Source organism: Rousettus aegyptiacus, unplaced genomic scaffold (genome assembly GCF_014176215.1).
Source record: "Rousettus aegyptiacus isolate mRouAeg1 unplaced genomic scaffold, mRouAeg1.p scaffold_m13_p_5, whole genome shotgun sequence".
Taxonomy (NCBI): Eukaryota; Metazoa; Chordata; class Mammalia; order Chiroptera; family Pteropodidae; genus Rousettus; species Rousettus aegyptiacus.
Genome location: NW_023416308.1, coordinates 93659990 through 93677496, shown reverse-complemented (window position 1 = coordinate 93677496; position 17507 = coordinate 93659990). Strand labels below are relative to the sequence as shown.

Sequence of the window (17507 nt, the reverse complement as noted above, 5' to 3'; positions counted from 1 at the left end):
TTTTGGGCACAGAGTCTTCTTCAAAACCACCTCTTTAACCCAGGGGTCCCCCAAACCCCGGGCCGCAGACTGATAACAGTCTGTGGCCTGTTAAGAACCGGGCTACACAGCAGGAGGTAAGTGGCTGGTGAGTGAGAGAAGCTTCATCTGTATTTGCAGCCACTCCCCAGAGCTAGCATCACCGCCTCAGCTCCACCTCAGATCATCAGGCATTAGATTCTCATAGGAGCACTGGTCCCTGGTGCCAAAAAGGTTGGGTACCACTGCTTTAATCTCTTTCTATATCTGCTCAATTACCTATTTACTCTTCTCACTACTAGTACTTCAAACACTTACCACTAATTAAATTAAACACTCTCTCTGCCCTCTCAGGTGTGTGTGTATGCAGTGTTTTGTCCTGAATCATTTATAACAGTGCCCTCCTCCTGACTCTGTATATAGTATATAGCCAATACACTACCGTATACCTATTATATATTTATCTATTGTAGATGGTAGAGTCCAATCAATAGGATATTTTTGAAAGTTATTAAATTAGACCCCAAGAATTGATTTATTCAGAAAGACTTAATATGTCATAGTGATATATAAGACTTCAAAAAAAATCTAAGTATTCAAATTATTCTCAGGAAATAATGTGCGTGCTAGAGAAGCAGAGAAGACAATAGCATTTGCAGGTGATTAAATGTAGAATCAAAGCTGAAGCAGTTGATAATAGAGTCCATTTACTAGTATATACACCAACAAGAGGAAAATGACTACAAAGCAAGATGTAATTAATGAAACATACTAGGATGCATGGTGCTGCGATACGGAGGAATTCTTCAAATTAGGAAGAATGGAGTTTTGTTCTAAAAAGTCATATTAAGCTTCAGAGAATGGAGTGTCTAAAAATGGGCTGGATATAGCTGGGTTTTCTGGAGGAAACAGTGGTAAATTAAAAATAGGGAGATAAACGATCATTCTGTATTAAGAAATTACAAATGAGAGGTGTTCATTCTTGGACATGTCTTTTTAAAAATTCTCAGAAGATGACTTTAGTTATATTAAACAAAGTATGGGGTATTAGAAAAAGCATTTTTCCAAAAATAAAAGTCCTTTTGTTTTTGTTGTTCCTTTTTGTTCCCATCATAAGGCTACTGTGGAAGCATTCCCACTTTTATATATAACCATTAGATTTCAGAAAATACACTGAATTTTCAAAAGGATCTGAACCCTTGATCACATGCTTGCTGCAATTTGGAGATAGTTTTCAACACAGGTGAAACCTATAAATTCCTCCTAAATATTATAAGGCTTTAAATAACATTCTACCAAAGCACATTCCAGGATGTGAAACTCTGAAGTCATTTTTAAGAAAGTAAAGTATGCGACACTAAATCAAAACAATAAGCCATTCCGCTCACATTTCTATCTCTGACAGTGGCTCAAAAAACCTCAGAAATCAGGCCTCCATAATGTCAGCTTCAAAAGTGTGCCTGACCAAACTTTAAACTCCACAACTTATTGTGTAACCATTCACTCAGCAAACAATCATTCATCACCTGCTCTGTCAAGGTAAGGCACTATTAAATGCTGTAGGGTGGAAGGGGAAATGAGAAAGGAAGAAGGGCATAAAAATGAAGTATAAGATAGATGTTTATCTCAATGTTACTTGCATGTGTATTTTGATGGAAAAAAATGTAAAAATCAGAAATAAGGAAATAGTCAATTACTAGGTATATCTATAAGGAAATAATATATAAAATACTTCAAATAAAATTTAAAGTGAATTTTAATTAAACGCATTATACTACTCATAAAATGTTAACCAACTATGTCATCTTTTGTAAAACACAACAACTGTGCTTGAGTTTACTTATGAAAAATGAAGATAAATTCTGTATGGTGGTAAATGCATGTCATTATACAATTTTCAAAACAAACAAAACTTATAATATACCAAGAGTGAACTCTAATGTGAACTTTGGACTTTGGATGAAATGATGTGTCAATGTGAGTTCATTGATTGTGAAAAATGTACCGGTCTGGTGAGGGACATTAATAGTGGAGAAGGCTGGGGGTGGGGAGGGTTGTGTGTAGAGAGTATGTGAGAATTCTCTGTACTTTCTGCTCAATTCTTCTGTACACCTAAATCTGCTCTGAAAAATAAAATCTAATGAAAAGGAAAAATAAATAATGATAGTGTTAGATTGTAAACTAAATTTTAAAATAAATATCCATGAATCAACGTTGATAGAAACAAACGATTGAATAAATAAATAAATAAATAAATAAATAAATAAATAAGGGGTGAAGGAACAAATATTTCTGATGAAAGAATTCTAAATAATATATATTTACACTTTCCCTTCAGTAGATGGAGCTTAAATGCCCTTCCCTTAAGTTTAGGCTGACAGTGATTCACTTCTAAAGAATAAATTAGAAAAAGGAACAAATTCTAATTGTGGAGAAATCTGGCAGAAACCATTTTAAGCAAGTACTGAGAGTTGTCACCAATGATGTCATTTGTCCCTGCTATGATGATGAAAAGAGCAGCATATTTCTGGGGTACTATTTATAAGAATTCATAACCCTAGTCAAAGTATGAAACCCATGTTTTGGGGGATATTTACAAAATATTTTTTTCCGCCACTCCTCAAAAGTGTCAAGGTCATGAAAAACCCAAAATGACTAAAAAACTGTCACAGACCAGTAGAGACCAAGGAGACATAATGACCAATGCAATGTGTTTCTCTGAGTTGGATCCTGAAATGGAAAAATGACATTAGTAGAAAAACTTGTGAAAACCAAATAAAGTCTATAGTTTGGTAATAGTAATATAGCAATGCCAGTTTCTTGATTTTGATAAATATACCATGATTATGTAAGATCTAATATTAAGGGAAGCTGAGTGAAGGGTATACAGGATATTTACTATCTTTGCAGTTACATTTTTCAGTTTAAAATTATTCAAAAAGAAAAATCTATTTTTAAAAAGCGAGAGGAATTATATTTCTTTCTTCTAGAGTTTTGTGAAGAGTAATTAATGTCATATGAGCAGCATACAACTCAATAAATATCAGCTACTATTAGTAGTATTGCTATTAACATTAGTTTCTAAAATTGTCCATAACAAATAAGTATTAGTTTATAATAAAAAGAATATAATTTTAAAGATTAGTTAATATTGTAAGTGATTATTATAGGTGGCCTTATGTGTATGAGCATACAAATATGACAAAGAATTCACATTGTATACCTGTTCAGAATATTAGTTTAATCCACAAATATTAATTAAATGACTAAAAATGAAAACAAAAAACATGCTAGGAAATCACACAGTCTTATTAAATGTATTTTCACACATTTTAAAATTGAAAATTAAAACATTTTATCTATCATGTGCCAATAATATATGAAGCATATGGAGAAGTTAGAGAAGGTCTATTTTTAATGTGGTTCAAGTAAAAGCTTAGTGAGACCAAGGTCATGCTTCTGACTGTCTCGGTAGTAGTGTAATGCACCTGCAATTTTACTGAGCCATCGCCGGGGCTTCAGTAGTATCAGCAGATGGTGCAGGGAGATGAAGACACCATCACAGGAGTAAAGAATGGCTCTAGATTGATAAGATAACATTTATAATGTCTGAGAAATGTGGCAAGTTTAGGTATTGTTAGGCAATTGTGTGGGGAGGTTCGCAAGAAGGCATTTAAGTTAGTCAGATGGAACACTAAAAAGATTTATTGAGGTCAGGGACTCACGGAGATATAGGAAATAGAAAACCATTATCTTTTTTTTAATGAGAGAAGTGGGAAAATGCCAATCAGGGTTTCTTAAGTGCTCAGCAAAGCAGATTGGCATTCGTGAAAGGAACCTACTATAATATTGATAAGAAATAGAATGCCTAATCGATGAAAATAAGGTGACTGTCAATTTTACAAATAGTCAACTTCATAGGAAGAAGTTAGGAAATGCTACCCCTTTTGTCTTTACACAAGCATCCAGGGAAACTCCCTGTTAACTACATTCTTTGATACCATAATACCACATATATATGTTTTAAATATATACATATGTATGTAGGTATGTATGTATATTTTAACTATCAGGAATGATTCCAGGATGGATTAGTGTCCAATGGCAAATTTAGCCATGGAGAATGAGCAGTAGCAAAATCCAAGGTTCTAGGTGATTTTAATCCTCTAGTGCATTTATATACAAGTTTAGATTTTCTTGAATATATTATACATGCATTTACTAACTTGCTTTTGAATTTATTTTTAATTTAGTCTGTACCTGTTAATATGGTGCTTACTTTTAGTTTGCCATACTTTGTTTGAAGCAATACTTTATTTCATCGGATCTCATATTTCCTATAACTTTGTCTCTCTTGAGAAAGTCATTTTGTTTCATTCCCTGCCCCCCGCCTCCACTCCCTTCCCTCCAGGACTGGAAAACAGAGGAAGATACTAATAGGAGTGCTATAGAGGGAATTTAGAAATTGTTGTTAGTGTATTATGTGATGGGGGGCAAATCAAGGTTTTCCGATGCATTTGTCTAGAGGGACAGGAAACCTTCAAAGTCAGCATGTGCCTAATTTTTATTGATAAAGGCTATAGGGTATCATCCTTTTTAATTTTCCTCTATCTACATCAAAATTTATCCATAACCTTATTCATCTTTAGCTACTTATCTCTCATCTCAGAAAGTGGTACATCCCTACCCTTCTCACTTTGTAAATTATAGTCACATTCTTTGATGTTTCTTCTGTAATTTTGAATCCTTAATACATATTTTTATTTTTTTCATTAACTTTTTTCATTCCTTCCTTTCTCTCTTACCAAAAATGTATACAATCTCCTTCCATCCTACTAAAAAGCGTCCCATATATTTATTCACTCTCCTCTTCACAGCTCATTTTCTTAAAAGAATCTTCTAATTTTCTCACCTCCACTTTCTCACAAGTTCCTCCAAATTTTATGTCCTTTGCATTTCTGAAAACCGTTCCCTTTTCTCCTTTTCCACAGCCACTCTCTCATTGTCTCTAACCAAGAATATGCTATTTTTCTCCCAACAATTTTGTTTGCTTCTATCATCTGTCCTCCTAACCCTCTTCTCTGTATCGTTACTTCTTAAAATTGTAATCTCATCAGGTTCCCCTTGTTAAAAAACTTTTAGTAAATTTTCCGTGACTGCAAAACATAAAAATTAATGAATGAAAAGTCCTGGAGAGAAAAAAATATATTGTCAACTTAAAATGATCATAATAAGTTGATTAAATTCTTTATAGATGTCCTTGTCTTTTGAGTCAGTTACAAGGAGTTTTTAGGGTTAAGAATTTCTGCTTCATGTAAAAGAGACAAAAGAAAAATTGCATATGAATTTCTAATATCAACAATAAAGGGTCCACTTGACCGATAATCAATAGAGAAGAAACTGGGATCTGTCTTACATATAAATGGCCAAGTGGTAACTAAGAGCTAATCTAAAACACCTTTGAAATAACTTAATCTCTGTTATATTGGAGGCACCATGAATGTCATTACTATGTGATGAGTGTCATTAAAATATAGTAAAAAAAAAAAAAATGAAACCAATCAATCATCTGTTTTTTTCCTGCCCCATGCTGGGTCCCACCAGAACGAGGGAAGCAGCAGTGGCCAGGCAGCCCAGCTTCATGACGCCTCACTGCCGCCCTAGCCCTAACCCTAAACATAACCCTAACCCTAATATTTTTCCATTCAGTCTGAGATTTTGTTTAGGGATTGACTGTTTTAGGGGTGCCTTGTTTGATTCTGCTTCGGCAATAAGCTGTATCCACATCCCTAAGAAGAACCAGACCTACAGAGGGCCGGCATGCACTCTCCCAGCCCCCCGCCTCTCAATGCAAACAAGGAAAAAGAAACTAAAGGGTAACCAAGAAACTAAAGAAGATTTGCATATAGAAAAGCAAGAAAGAAGAAACTAGGAGAGCTCAGCCTCTGATAAAGTGGGCCAGAAGTAAGCCAAGTCTGATTGTGTCATTACCATGTCTTATCGGTTGTCCTTGTCGTCCTTCCCCTCCACAATTCAGTGGAATATTTTTATAAACATTTTGTAAATGCAAGTTTCTTTAGTAGCTCTAGAAACATTTTTAAAGAGGGGACTCCCACTTCATCCTATTTGAAAATAAATGCTTTTTTTTTTTTTTTTTTTTTTTTAGAGGTGAAATAATTTGCTGGTTGTTTATTTCTTGGTACAAGAAAATAGTGGGCAATGAAATATGAGAGGGAAGGGGGAGCAGTTTTTATATCCTATAACACACAGCATACTAAATAACAATTTGGAGTCACAGTTGTGCATTTAATATGTCTTAAACTTTTACAATTACTTCTAGTCTCGCATTGCTTTTTAGTAGAACTGTTTCCTAAAGAAAACCATTCCTTGACCTTGGCTCTTCCTGTCAGCTTTTCATACACTCTGTAACATCTTTGTCGTGGTAGTCCAATTGCTGTAGTAACTTCATTAATATGCTATGAAAGACTAAATATTTGAGTATGTAGTGTATATGATATTAAATTGTGAAATTATAATGCAACAACTTATTAAAATGTAAAGATAATAGTACTTGATATCATCTTTAAAAAAATTTGCCTCCAAATGTTAAACTGGAATAACTGCTTAGAAAAGAACCATAATTATATGCCTTTAAAATTTTCAGTACATACATTGATTATTGTGTACAAATTGAAATCTCAATTATGAAAAAAAAGGAAACTGGTAGGCATTCTTTTGTGACATAAAAGATATTCAGTAGTAAATTTTCTTTGAAAATCAATATGAATTTATAGACTTATGTAGCACAACATTTCCACCAAGAATGTTTCATTTCTATTTTATTCTAATTTTAGAAGAAAAAAAAAATCATATCCTCATGTTGCTAACATATGTCTTTGAAAGACATTTTTAGAGATACCCGACTAACCAATTTCCATAAGTAATGTTCTCATTATATGAACCAAGAATGAAGACTAAATAAAAATCTAAGAAGATTTGGTTTCAGGCAATTCCAGGGTACAAATCTGCATACCAGTAATAAAAAGAAAACATTAAAGGGCCCTTGTTAGTTTAATTTTTATATTTACCAGATTAAATATATATCTCTTAAAATTTATAAATTTATATATATTTATGTGTATATATAGTACATGTGTTCATATAGATATATATTTTTAACTTAACCCTAACTGCACTGCCACAGATATGTCATATATGCTGGTAAGTAAACAAGTCATTATGATCTCCTAGAATTGAAGATAAAACCCAAACAAAATCCCTTAGATGTAATGTTATATTTTATTAAATTATTTTAGATTTTTGCCATTATTTTTATCTTTATATTAACCCCAGGCACATCAAGATATAAAATAAAGAAGGCCAATAGATGGTAGATGTTACAGATAACTAAATGTTTGGCTAATGACAAACTGGTAGAAAAACAGATTTGTCTAAAATTGATCACTTCTGGGCCAGCTGAGAAATCTCTTCCAGAAGTAGAAAAGTGGGTAAGGAAGGGAGGAGGTTTACTTGCTAGACTCCTATCTCAGACCTAGAGTAAGACTCTTAAGAGTTCTCAGCCTTAGCTATAAATTAGAATAATCTGGGAGCTCTGAAGAATTCCCAATGCTAGTCTGCACTTCCAATAGTCAGAATTGTGACTATTGACACTCAGGTGTGTGTGAAGCTCCCAATGATTAAAAATGTACCTTAGGTTGAGATCCTTAGGTGTGTAATGGGGTCTATGATGATTCCAGGTGCACTATTCTGAGAATTTTTGGAAATTACATTGCAACATGCTTTCGGCAGAAAAAGGGAAATACAAATCCACTTTGCTTTCAACCTCCTGGCACCAAGCAGAATGCAATTTTTGCTTGGATTCCTTTAAGTCCTGAATAGGACCACTGCTGCCTGCTGCCCTCAAATGACTTCTGACAAATGAATAAAAAAATACAAATTATTCTTGTCCAATTAAATAGATTCCACAGTAGTGACCTACAGCTAAATCCAAGGCATTGAGTGATGTGGAAAAACAAAGACAAGATGGGAACTTCCTGAGTGGGGATGAATGATGGATTTTCATAACACAATTTCATCATTTTTTATCTGCTTTGCTTATCTGAATTGTCTCTCATTTCTGCTCTTTTAATTTTCTCCTTTCTTTATGGCATTTACTATTATGATTACTGACATCACATTTATTGTGAGGATTCGTTTGTAGTTTTATGCTAAAAACCTGTCGTTATACTTATTTGAATAGATTTATTAGATTCTCATATCTGAACAACAAAACAAGGCAAGTAATTTTTGTTTTAATTAGAGTAACATCCTACTAAAAGCCTTCTTTAAATCTTCTCGAAGTGTTATCTTAGTTTCTAAATATAATACATATTTCATACATTTATTGACTTTCTCAGTATCAGACAGTATTACATATGCCGAATGCTATATGAGAATTTTCTTATTTAATCTTCATATCTACACTGTAAGGTTGGTGCTGTTATTATCTCCATCTTATATATATGGAAGACAAGTCTCAGAGAAGTTAACTAATTTGATAAAGGACTCAAAACTAGAAAGCTACAGGAAAAATGATATTTACTTAGTCTGACTACTGAATCTTAGCTCTCTATATTAGAAAATAATTTCTTTGTATTTATGTTCACTACACCATATTTTTAGGATATCAATGAAAAGCACAGTCTAATCACACAGGCAAGAGTCTCCCATTTTTCTCAAGAGTCTTTGGCTGAAACACTTGGGACAGAATCAGGAGTCTCAGGACAGAGAGCAGCAGATGACTCTGTAGCGGGGAGACCAACCCTGCATTTCCTATGAAGCATGTGACCTGTGAGGGCATATTGTAGGCAGCTGCCACATCCTCTCTCCACAGACCCATGTACAGGCAGAAGGAGCAGGCTGGGAAAAGCAGAGACCCTGAGCTTGGGTCCCTATGCGTCTTGTTTTGCAGAGACTTCAGCCCTGGGACGGGAAGGAGAAAAGAAGGAAAGAGTCTGGGAACTGTCTTTGAATAATGTGCCAAGGCCCTTTTTCCAGTATTTTTCTCATCTCCTTTAATCCTCCCAGAAATGCTGAGAGATAAATATTATCACCTCTGTGTAGCATGAACCCTAGCTCTAAAAATCTATATCATACAACTATAAGCACCAAAGATATTACTGTATTAATAATTCATTTTATTCATCTAACAGTGTAGACCTCTTGGTAATATGCTTCTTGTTCTTCCTCTTCCATTTGTACATTTTGTAAACTATACGAAGTCATATATAATATTTTGTAATAAAATGAATATAAGCAAGTAAACCAGTATAATGATTATATAGAAATCATTATTTTTCTGGAATCTGCCATTACACATTTTTTAGATATGTAATTATTTTGTCTTTTCTGAGCACTTAGTATGTGCCTTGCTCTACCATGTAAACAGTAGAAGACAAAAATAAGTTAGCGTGTTGATCACATATTGTTTGTATATTATCTATGATGCTCAGTAGGCTTATCTTGAAGGCTTAACACAAATACACACAAGCCACCCTCAAACACACAAATGGGAGGATGTTATTCACTAACTGTGAGGTTTAGAAGGACTCTGATTTGTAGTGTTCCCAATTTCTATGGAATAAATTCTACCAATTTCAATATGCCAACATGAAATCATTGAACATTAAATTGGAAAGAGATATTAGTAGTTTAGCATTAATATACTATTTCTACTATATGGATCCAAAAGCCATAATACCTTCGAGAGCAGAGATAATAGCAAGATGTAGTAGTTTTGATACTTACATTTGCTTTTAGTATAATTTACTTAATTATAAGTGTACATAATTAATATTTAATAATGTTGCATTTAAGAGCTGACTAGTACAAATTCTGAAAATTTAAGTCAGCTTTTACAAGCAGGTATGAGCCATCTCCAGCAGACCACTGGAGTAATCACCATTCTAAATATACACAACGACACACACATTCTGTGTTTTGTACTATTAAAACAGGCATATAAAAGCCATGGTTCTCAGCTCAAATACAGGATGAAATAATGAAAAGCAGCTCAACAAGAGATAAAGAAAAGGGGTATATTTTTGCCATAAACATTCCATCTATTAGACTATAAATAAAACTATACTCAAATTATTTCTCCTGTCAGGTGTCTTTTGTGACCCTCATCTCTTTTTACTCCTAGTAGTCCCCAACCTTTTTGGTACCAGGGACCAGTGCTCCTATGAGCATCTAATGCCTGATGATCTGAGGTGGAGCTAAGGTGGTGATGCTAGTGCTAGAGAGTGGCTGCAAAAACAGATGAAGCACACTTGCTGCTTACCTCCTGCTGTGTGGCCTGGTTCCTAACAGGCCACGGACCTTACCAGACTATGGCCTTACCAGACTATGGAGATTGGGGACCCTGCTCTACACTGTCTCATCAGGTAATTTAATCTATTTCCAACGTTTAACTAGCATCCATTCTGATGATGCCAAATCATTTATCTCTACTCAGATATCTTCCCTGAATTTCAGACTCAAATATATAAACAGATATTGGAAATAAATAAACACTTGATTTTATGATAGATGTCTAACACGGCATGATGAAAAACAAACCAATTTGGGTTCTCCCTTAACAGCTCTTTTTGTCTTTGTCACCACAGTAAATGAATACAAGCATTGAGTATTGTTCTTTATTTCTTCCATTTACATATTTCTTCACTTTATTTCTTCCCTAGGTCATTGCAACTCTGTGCCTCAGTTACATCTGGAACCCCATGTTCATTTCTGCACCGTAGATCAGGTCACCATCATCTCTGGCATAGATCATGAAATAGATCGTCACTGATTTGCTTGTTTCTACTCTAGTTAGTCATTTTATGCAAAATGCAAATCAGGTCTCCGGGTTCATACCTTTGCTCTTTAACTGTTGGAACACTATTTGCTACCTAATAAATACATTATATCATAACAAAGACATAATAAAGATATCATCTTGTGTACTTAGATCCAAGTATTTCTTTATAGAAGCTATTTGAAATATGGAATTTCAAATTAAAAATTAAAAAAGTCTTGATCTATTGCACACCCCTTTTTTTTCCTCTTGTTTTCTCTTTACAGAGAATTAGGCTGCAATCTCCAAAAGGTCAGAGTTGTATCATTTCAAATTTGCATCCCCAGGGATGAGTACAGTTTTGGTGTACAAAAGAAAAATAACTTAGTTAAATATTCAGTACTTAATAAATGCCCAATAATAATATTTTATAACTCATAAGTAAGAAAAATATCCAACAGGAAGAAGGACACTGTTATGGATTGAATGTTTGTGTCCTCCAAAATTCACATATTGAAGTCCTAACCCTCAATGTGATGGCATCAGATGAGACCTTCTGGAGGTAATTATGTTTAGATGAAGTCATGAGGCTGGCCCTCTCATGGTAGGATTAGAGAAGAGTATCCTTATAAAAGAGAGAGAGATCACCATGCACATGTACATAGAGAAGACCATGCGACCACTCAGCTAGAAGGCAGATGTCTACTCTTCAGGAAAATGGCCCTAGTCAAGAACTGGAGCTGGCAGCCTCTTGATCTTGGGCTTCCCAGCCTCCAGAACTGTGAGGAATGAGTGTCTGTTGTTTAAGTCCCTTAGTCTATGGCATTTGTTAGAGCAGCCTGAGCTGACTAAAATAGAAATACAACAAATGTCATTTTAAAATGAATTCTCTAGAGACATCTCTCTGGACACTGAGTAATGTAGAGCAAATTGATGAGCTAAACACAGTCATCTCCCTTAAGGAGAGAGGAATATGCAGCCATCACCTAATTCAAGGTGTGATGGAGAGCTCTGGGAAATAAACACTGTTCTCAGAGTACTGAGAAGAGAAAAAAAATTCTGAATGGGAGGGTAAGAAAAAATTCACTTGAGTTAGAGAGAAGTAGGCATAACTATGGAGAATGCAGTGAAGGAAAGGAGGCTGATAGACCTGATTAAGGGTCCTCAGAATAACCTTATGCTGTAGAATTAAATGGGTATAGAGCAAGCATGCTCCAGAAATAATTTTTAAAAAAGTATGGATTACAAATGTATAATTTATTTTTTTAAATTTCCGCCAGTAACTTCTTATAATATCGAACTTCCTATTTGATGAAATCTGTGGCTTATAAAATACACAGTGAATATATATAGTATATATAAAATATTTACATATATGTGTATGTATATGCATGTATACACATACACCCACATGCATGATGTAATAAAAATTTGACTGCATTACCGAATCTTCTGAAAAAAAAAAAGTAAAAATAAAATGACATTTTTGGAGAGGCTATCTTGTCTTTTTACCAGAACTGGGCTGAAAATTGCTTACTTGGATGTGTTTCACAGATTTTAGGAAAAATTAAAGAGTTGAAGATTTAAAAAAATCAAACAAAAGTAGGCAAAACTAGCCATATGTTATGAAAAATAAGAATTATTATTTATACTGCTCATATCACAACCAGACTCTGAGCTAAGCACTGGGGAAACTGAGGCACAGAGAAGTTAAGTGATGTGATTGCCTCACATCTCTTAAATAGGCATATCATATTACTGTGGCTATAATTTACCAATTCTGAAAACTTACTGGTTAAAAGTCCTCATCTTTGTATATAGAGGACAATTCCATGGCTGAAGAGTTTGTTTCTTACACACACCAATATAACATTATGCTTTCAGTATTTTAAAAATATTATCTGTGAGGTGCCTGCGTACAGATAAGCCACAAGTATATATAAAATACAATTTTCACCACTACAGAAAAGATAAAGAATATAGGCGAACATAAACACCAGAGAAGCTTTTAACACTAATCTGTAAAATAGAATGCTCTATACGAAATCAACTTAGATTTATTGAACTTTATCTTCCACAATTGGACTATTCTGTTATTGTTTTTGAAAAACTAGCAAACCAACCTCATTTAAATGCTTCCTATCTTTTTATGTGATAAGCCGAGAGAAATAATAAATATTTATTATTTATTTCATCGAGAAGACATACATTTATTTATAGTAAATCAGTTAAGTAACAATCAGTAATTTCCTCCACACATTCAAGGTCATAAGAGCCCAGTTTTAATGATGGGCTTAAATAAACGTACTTTGACTCGGAGACAAATGTAATGTGCCATAAAATTACAAAGCTAATTTGCCCAAAGTTGTCAGACTTAATAAGGCTGAACCATTGCTTCTTCCTTAGACTAACAGTAAGTGGAGGTAGTAATGGTTTCCCAGTAGGTAGATGAGACTGTCTGGGTAGCTATGCATTTAACCAGTGACCAGATTCAATACATTTATCCAGGGTTTTTCCAAAACATAAAAAAAATCCATGATTATGCAACTTTCTCCTGAATTTGGGTAAGTAAACAAACAATTTAGAGTTTTCAACAAAGAGGCAGGAAAAATAAAGTAGAAAAATACTGGTCTAAAATTTTTGAGATCTCATAGTATATAATAAAATCAAACAGAATAATAGGATGAAATAGAAATACAACTTTTAAATTATTTTTGACAGAGAAACTTGAGATTACACAGACTAATCTATGCAGCCCACGAATCCACAAAGCTACAGGTAAAAACTGAACATTAGAATATTTATTTTGTTTTGCCTATTTTTGAATCTCCATCCTGAAAATAGTATTTCCCTATTCTACAACCATTTATATCTCCTTTAATCCCAAAAGAGGGAATCACAGAAATATCATTAAGAAATAGAACTCAGATGTGAGACATCATTGGGCAATGGCACGAGTGGTTCTTAGGTTTTCCTGGGCCCATCCCTAGAGCCTGGAAGTAGAAGTGGTACCGGTATCTATAACATTTATTTTAATAGGGAGAGATCCTAAGGCAGGTGATATGAAAGCCGGCACTTTCCAATAAATATATACTGCCTGAAACTAAACTCTGTTCTCTAATAACTATTTCAGATTGGTAGGATTTATTTAAATGTAGATCCTATAAATTGAAGGTCCTGAGGATTGAGGCAAAAATAGTACTGACATTCCCCTGTGCTCTCTCTGAAGTAGGGTGGTGGGGGAGACCCAGACAAAGATTTGCTTGTCAGTTGGTCTCAAAATCTCCTGGGGAGCTTTTGAAAAATACTAATGACTGGAGCACAATCAGAAAAAATTTTAATCGAATAGATTGAGTCTCAAGTGTCAGGATTTTTTATAAGTATCCCAAGTGAGTCCAATGTGCCTGCAGTGTGGAGAACTATGGACTTAATTTTAAAAAAAAATATACCTGCTTTTGCAAGCATGATGGTTTACCCTAGGAGAAAATATTTTCTGTATTAAATTTCTGGTGTCCACTCTAATGTAATACAAGGTATTTCTTTTAACTAATTGTAAGATAATAATAATTAGCATTATTTTTATTTAAGCAAAAGTTTAGAATAGAATAATAATTATTATAATTATAGTAACAATAATAATTGTTACTTTACAATTAGATGACCCTGCCTAAGAATCTGCTGACTCTTTGCTGACAACAGCAACTTTATAAATTGGTTTACTATGTTCCATTTACTTTCTGATCTTTTAATCACTTCGATATCTTACTTGGATCCACACTGATGACTGTATAGAGTGAACTCTACAGAGTACGTCACTTGATTTTACTTTTCAAAACACAAATTAAGTGTACCTTGCTTTTCATCGTTGTGGCTGGAATCACAGTGTCCATTGCCTTGGGTAGAAATGACATATGAGTTGGATTCGGCCTGATTAGACTCAACGGGGATGGCTGATCATTGAAAACTGTTGACAGGCAGAGGTTTACAGTCTCTTTCATCGCTTTTAGTTGTGACTCCTACAAAAAAAAGAGATCACCATTTTTACATATAGCTCTGGTTATCATTTATCTGATTAGATTCTGTTTTCCTCCTAGTCTACACTCACTCCTCACACAAATACATATTAGTTTTCAAACATAATTGCTAACTCATAAATTCTGTTAATGACACCCTATTTAATGCACACACTCAGTTTGTTTTTAGGGGCTAATGTGGTTCATGATATATTCTGAACACTGAAATTTAGAAACATGTTTAACTTTCCTCCCTTAAATTGGCATGATTTCATGGTTTGCTGGCCAAAAAAACCCCAAAAAAACAAAAAAAACAAAAAACAAACAAAAAAAAAACATCGTACTCTAGGGTCACTCTGAAGTAGAAAATGTCCTTCTTAGAAATCTGCCATCTTTTGATTACTATCAACATCTTTTATTACAAATCGCTCCCTGAGCAATGTAAGCTCCCGTGTTTCTCAGATTAACCTCAATTTCCCCACAGGGTAGTAAAACAAGTTTGTTTCCGATAAAACCCTTATTTCCTCTGGGCTTTGTTAAGAGGTAGAGGTAAATTTTCTGTGATTGTAAATGGTAACATTAATACTTTTTTATGTTAATATACCATAACATTCTAGGCACTTTCACATGCAAGGAATAATTTTACGCTTTCAAACACCTGTGAAGCTGACATTATTATTATTTTACTATGAAGAAAAGAAAGTTCAATGTTTTTATACTAGTTTATTTTTGGTTTATATCATAAAGTAGACTGTATTAACATGAACAACCATCTTTACCTCATATCTGATTGTCAGCTCCCACTTCTAAAAATATTTTTAAATGCTGGTAAGATAATAATAATAACAATAATAATATAAAGCTGAGCACAAATGACAAAGATTCTCAGGTGCTAAAGTGAAGAGAGACATACAAATTTTTGGAAATTTCATGGTAACTCAGGGGTAATTTAGGACATGCTTATAGGTCCTAATAAGAAACTGTCACATACATATTGATTTCAAGACATGTAATGTGACCTTTGCTTCAAGAGACATGAAGAGAGAGATTAGTCACTGGGACCAAGATCCCTGGACAAGTTGGCACACATGGAGTTTATCTTTTCAGTGCGCTCATGGATCAATGAAGCAGGAAAGTTTGCTTTCTCTTTCTGTCCAAGTTGTATACGCCCAACGAAACTACAGCCTTTTATTACTATGTCAGAAATACACCTACACATAGCATGCTCCCCGATTTCTTGTCTCCTTTAAAGCCCTCACGGTCACAGTGACTCTGACTTAGATCCTTCCCAAAGCCTACCTCTGTGCTTTCTACTCACATTCGATATATCATATTTATCTTTAAGTCAAGAGTATCTATCTTCAGAATAATGGTTTAAGAAATCTCTCTTTGGTCATGTCAAGAGATTAAAAAAAAAAAGCAATAAGAGCAGCAACTGGAAAATATAAGACACAGGGCAGACATGCATTTCCTTCTCATTAATCTTACCCTGTCAAGTTGTCTAAGACAAAATAAAAATCTGATAAGGACTAGGAAGAAGGAATGTTAAGTGGACAGAAGGGGGCTAAGCAGAATGATGACTTTTTACTCAAAAGGGTCCCTTTTCTTTGCTTTTCTGAGCCCCTAGATTCTTCCCCTTCCCCTATCTCATCACTTTTCTTGACTGATCCTGTTGTTTCCTCCATATAATTTTTCCTATTTTTAAATTATGTATATACACACACATGCATAAGTTGCCTATTTTGTTTAGAACTGTATATCTAGGACTTAACACAATTCCTGAAACATTATAAGAGACTCAACAAAAAGTTTTTTTGGATAAATAACTTAAAAACCTAGGTGAAAATGTGTCTGTATGCCAGGGAAAAAATTGACAAACTATACCAATAAAAATATGAATTGATAGTTCAGATTTCTCTTCCTATTGGTTCTTTGTCATAATCTTGGCTAACTCTTCCCTTCTCTCATTTCAGAATAGGAGATCATGGCATTGGGAGCTATGTCAGGAGTGAGATATTCCAGATGATGCTGAACATCTTAAATTTGTTTTCTGTTTTGCATATTATAGTGAGACAATGAAAATAGAGCTAGTGCGACAGTGTCAAGCAGGTCTTGACCAGGACTTAAAGCTAATGTGGCTTTGAAATGTAGAATTCAATGCTCAGATTATGCAGGAAGGAATGATGGTTATTGTGTTCACTGTGTTTATATCTTGGCTCCTCTTAACACACTATACATCTAAAAGTTGTATCTGTAACAGGCTTAAGGTATACGTTGCCATAAGAGACAAATTCCAAAGTAGTGGCTGAAATTTGATGTTGAAAATAAATAACAAATGACATTGAATTAATAGTTTCAAACACTGAATAAAACCATAAATAGGGATGTGTATATACGTTATATTTTTAATTGTCTGAACTTTGGTGTGATCATCTCATCTGTTCTCACATTGTCAGGATCATCTGAAATAATAGAAACAATATCATCTAGATGTGACCTCCAACTCCTCACTTTTCATAGCCACTGTAGTAAGCTATCTTTGCTCTTATGTTTCAGCCTATCCTTAATCTCTTAGCTTTTGATTTTATTCCCTTTTGAACCATAAGCCTGTGACTTTGCCTCCTGTGTTAGATTCTGGC

At 34.1% G+C, this 17507-nt stretch overlaps 1 protein-coding gene across 1 annotated transcript in view; it reads right to left on the bottom strand.

Moving 5' to 3' along the window:
- Positions 1–17507, bottom strand: part of LUZP2 (leucine zipper protein 2) — a 390662-nt gene that overhangs the window by 39578 nt on the left and 333577 nt on the right. Inside the window, exon 9 of the mRNA XM_036220762.1 lies at positions 14707–14871. Coding sequence (XP_036076655.1) covers positions 14707–14871 — 165 coding nt within the window. The remainder of the gene's footprint in view (positions 1–14706; positions 14872–17507) is intronic.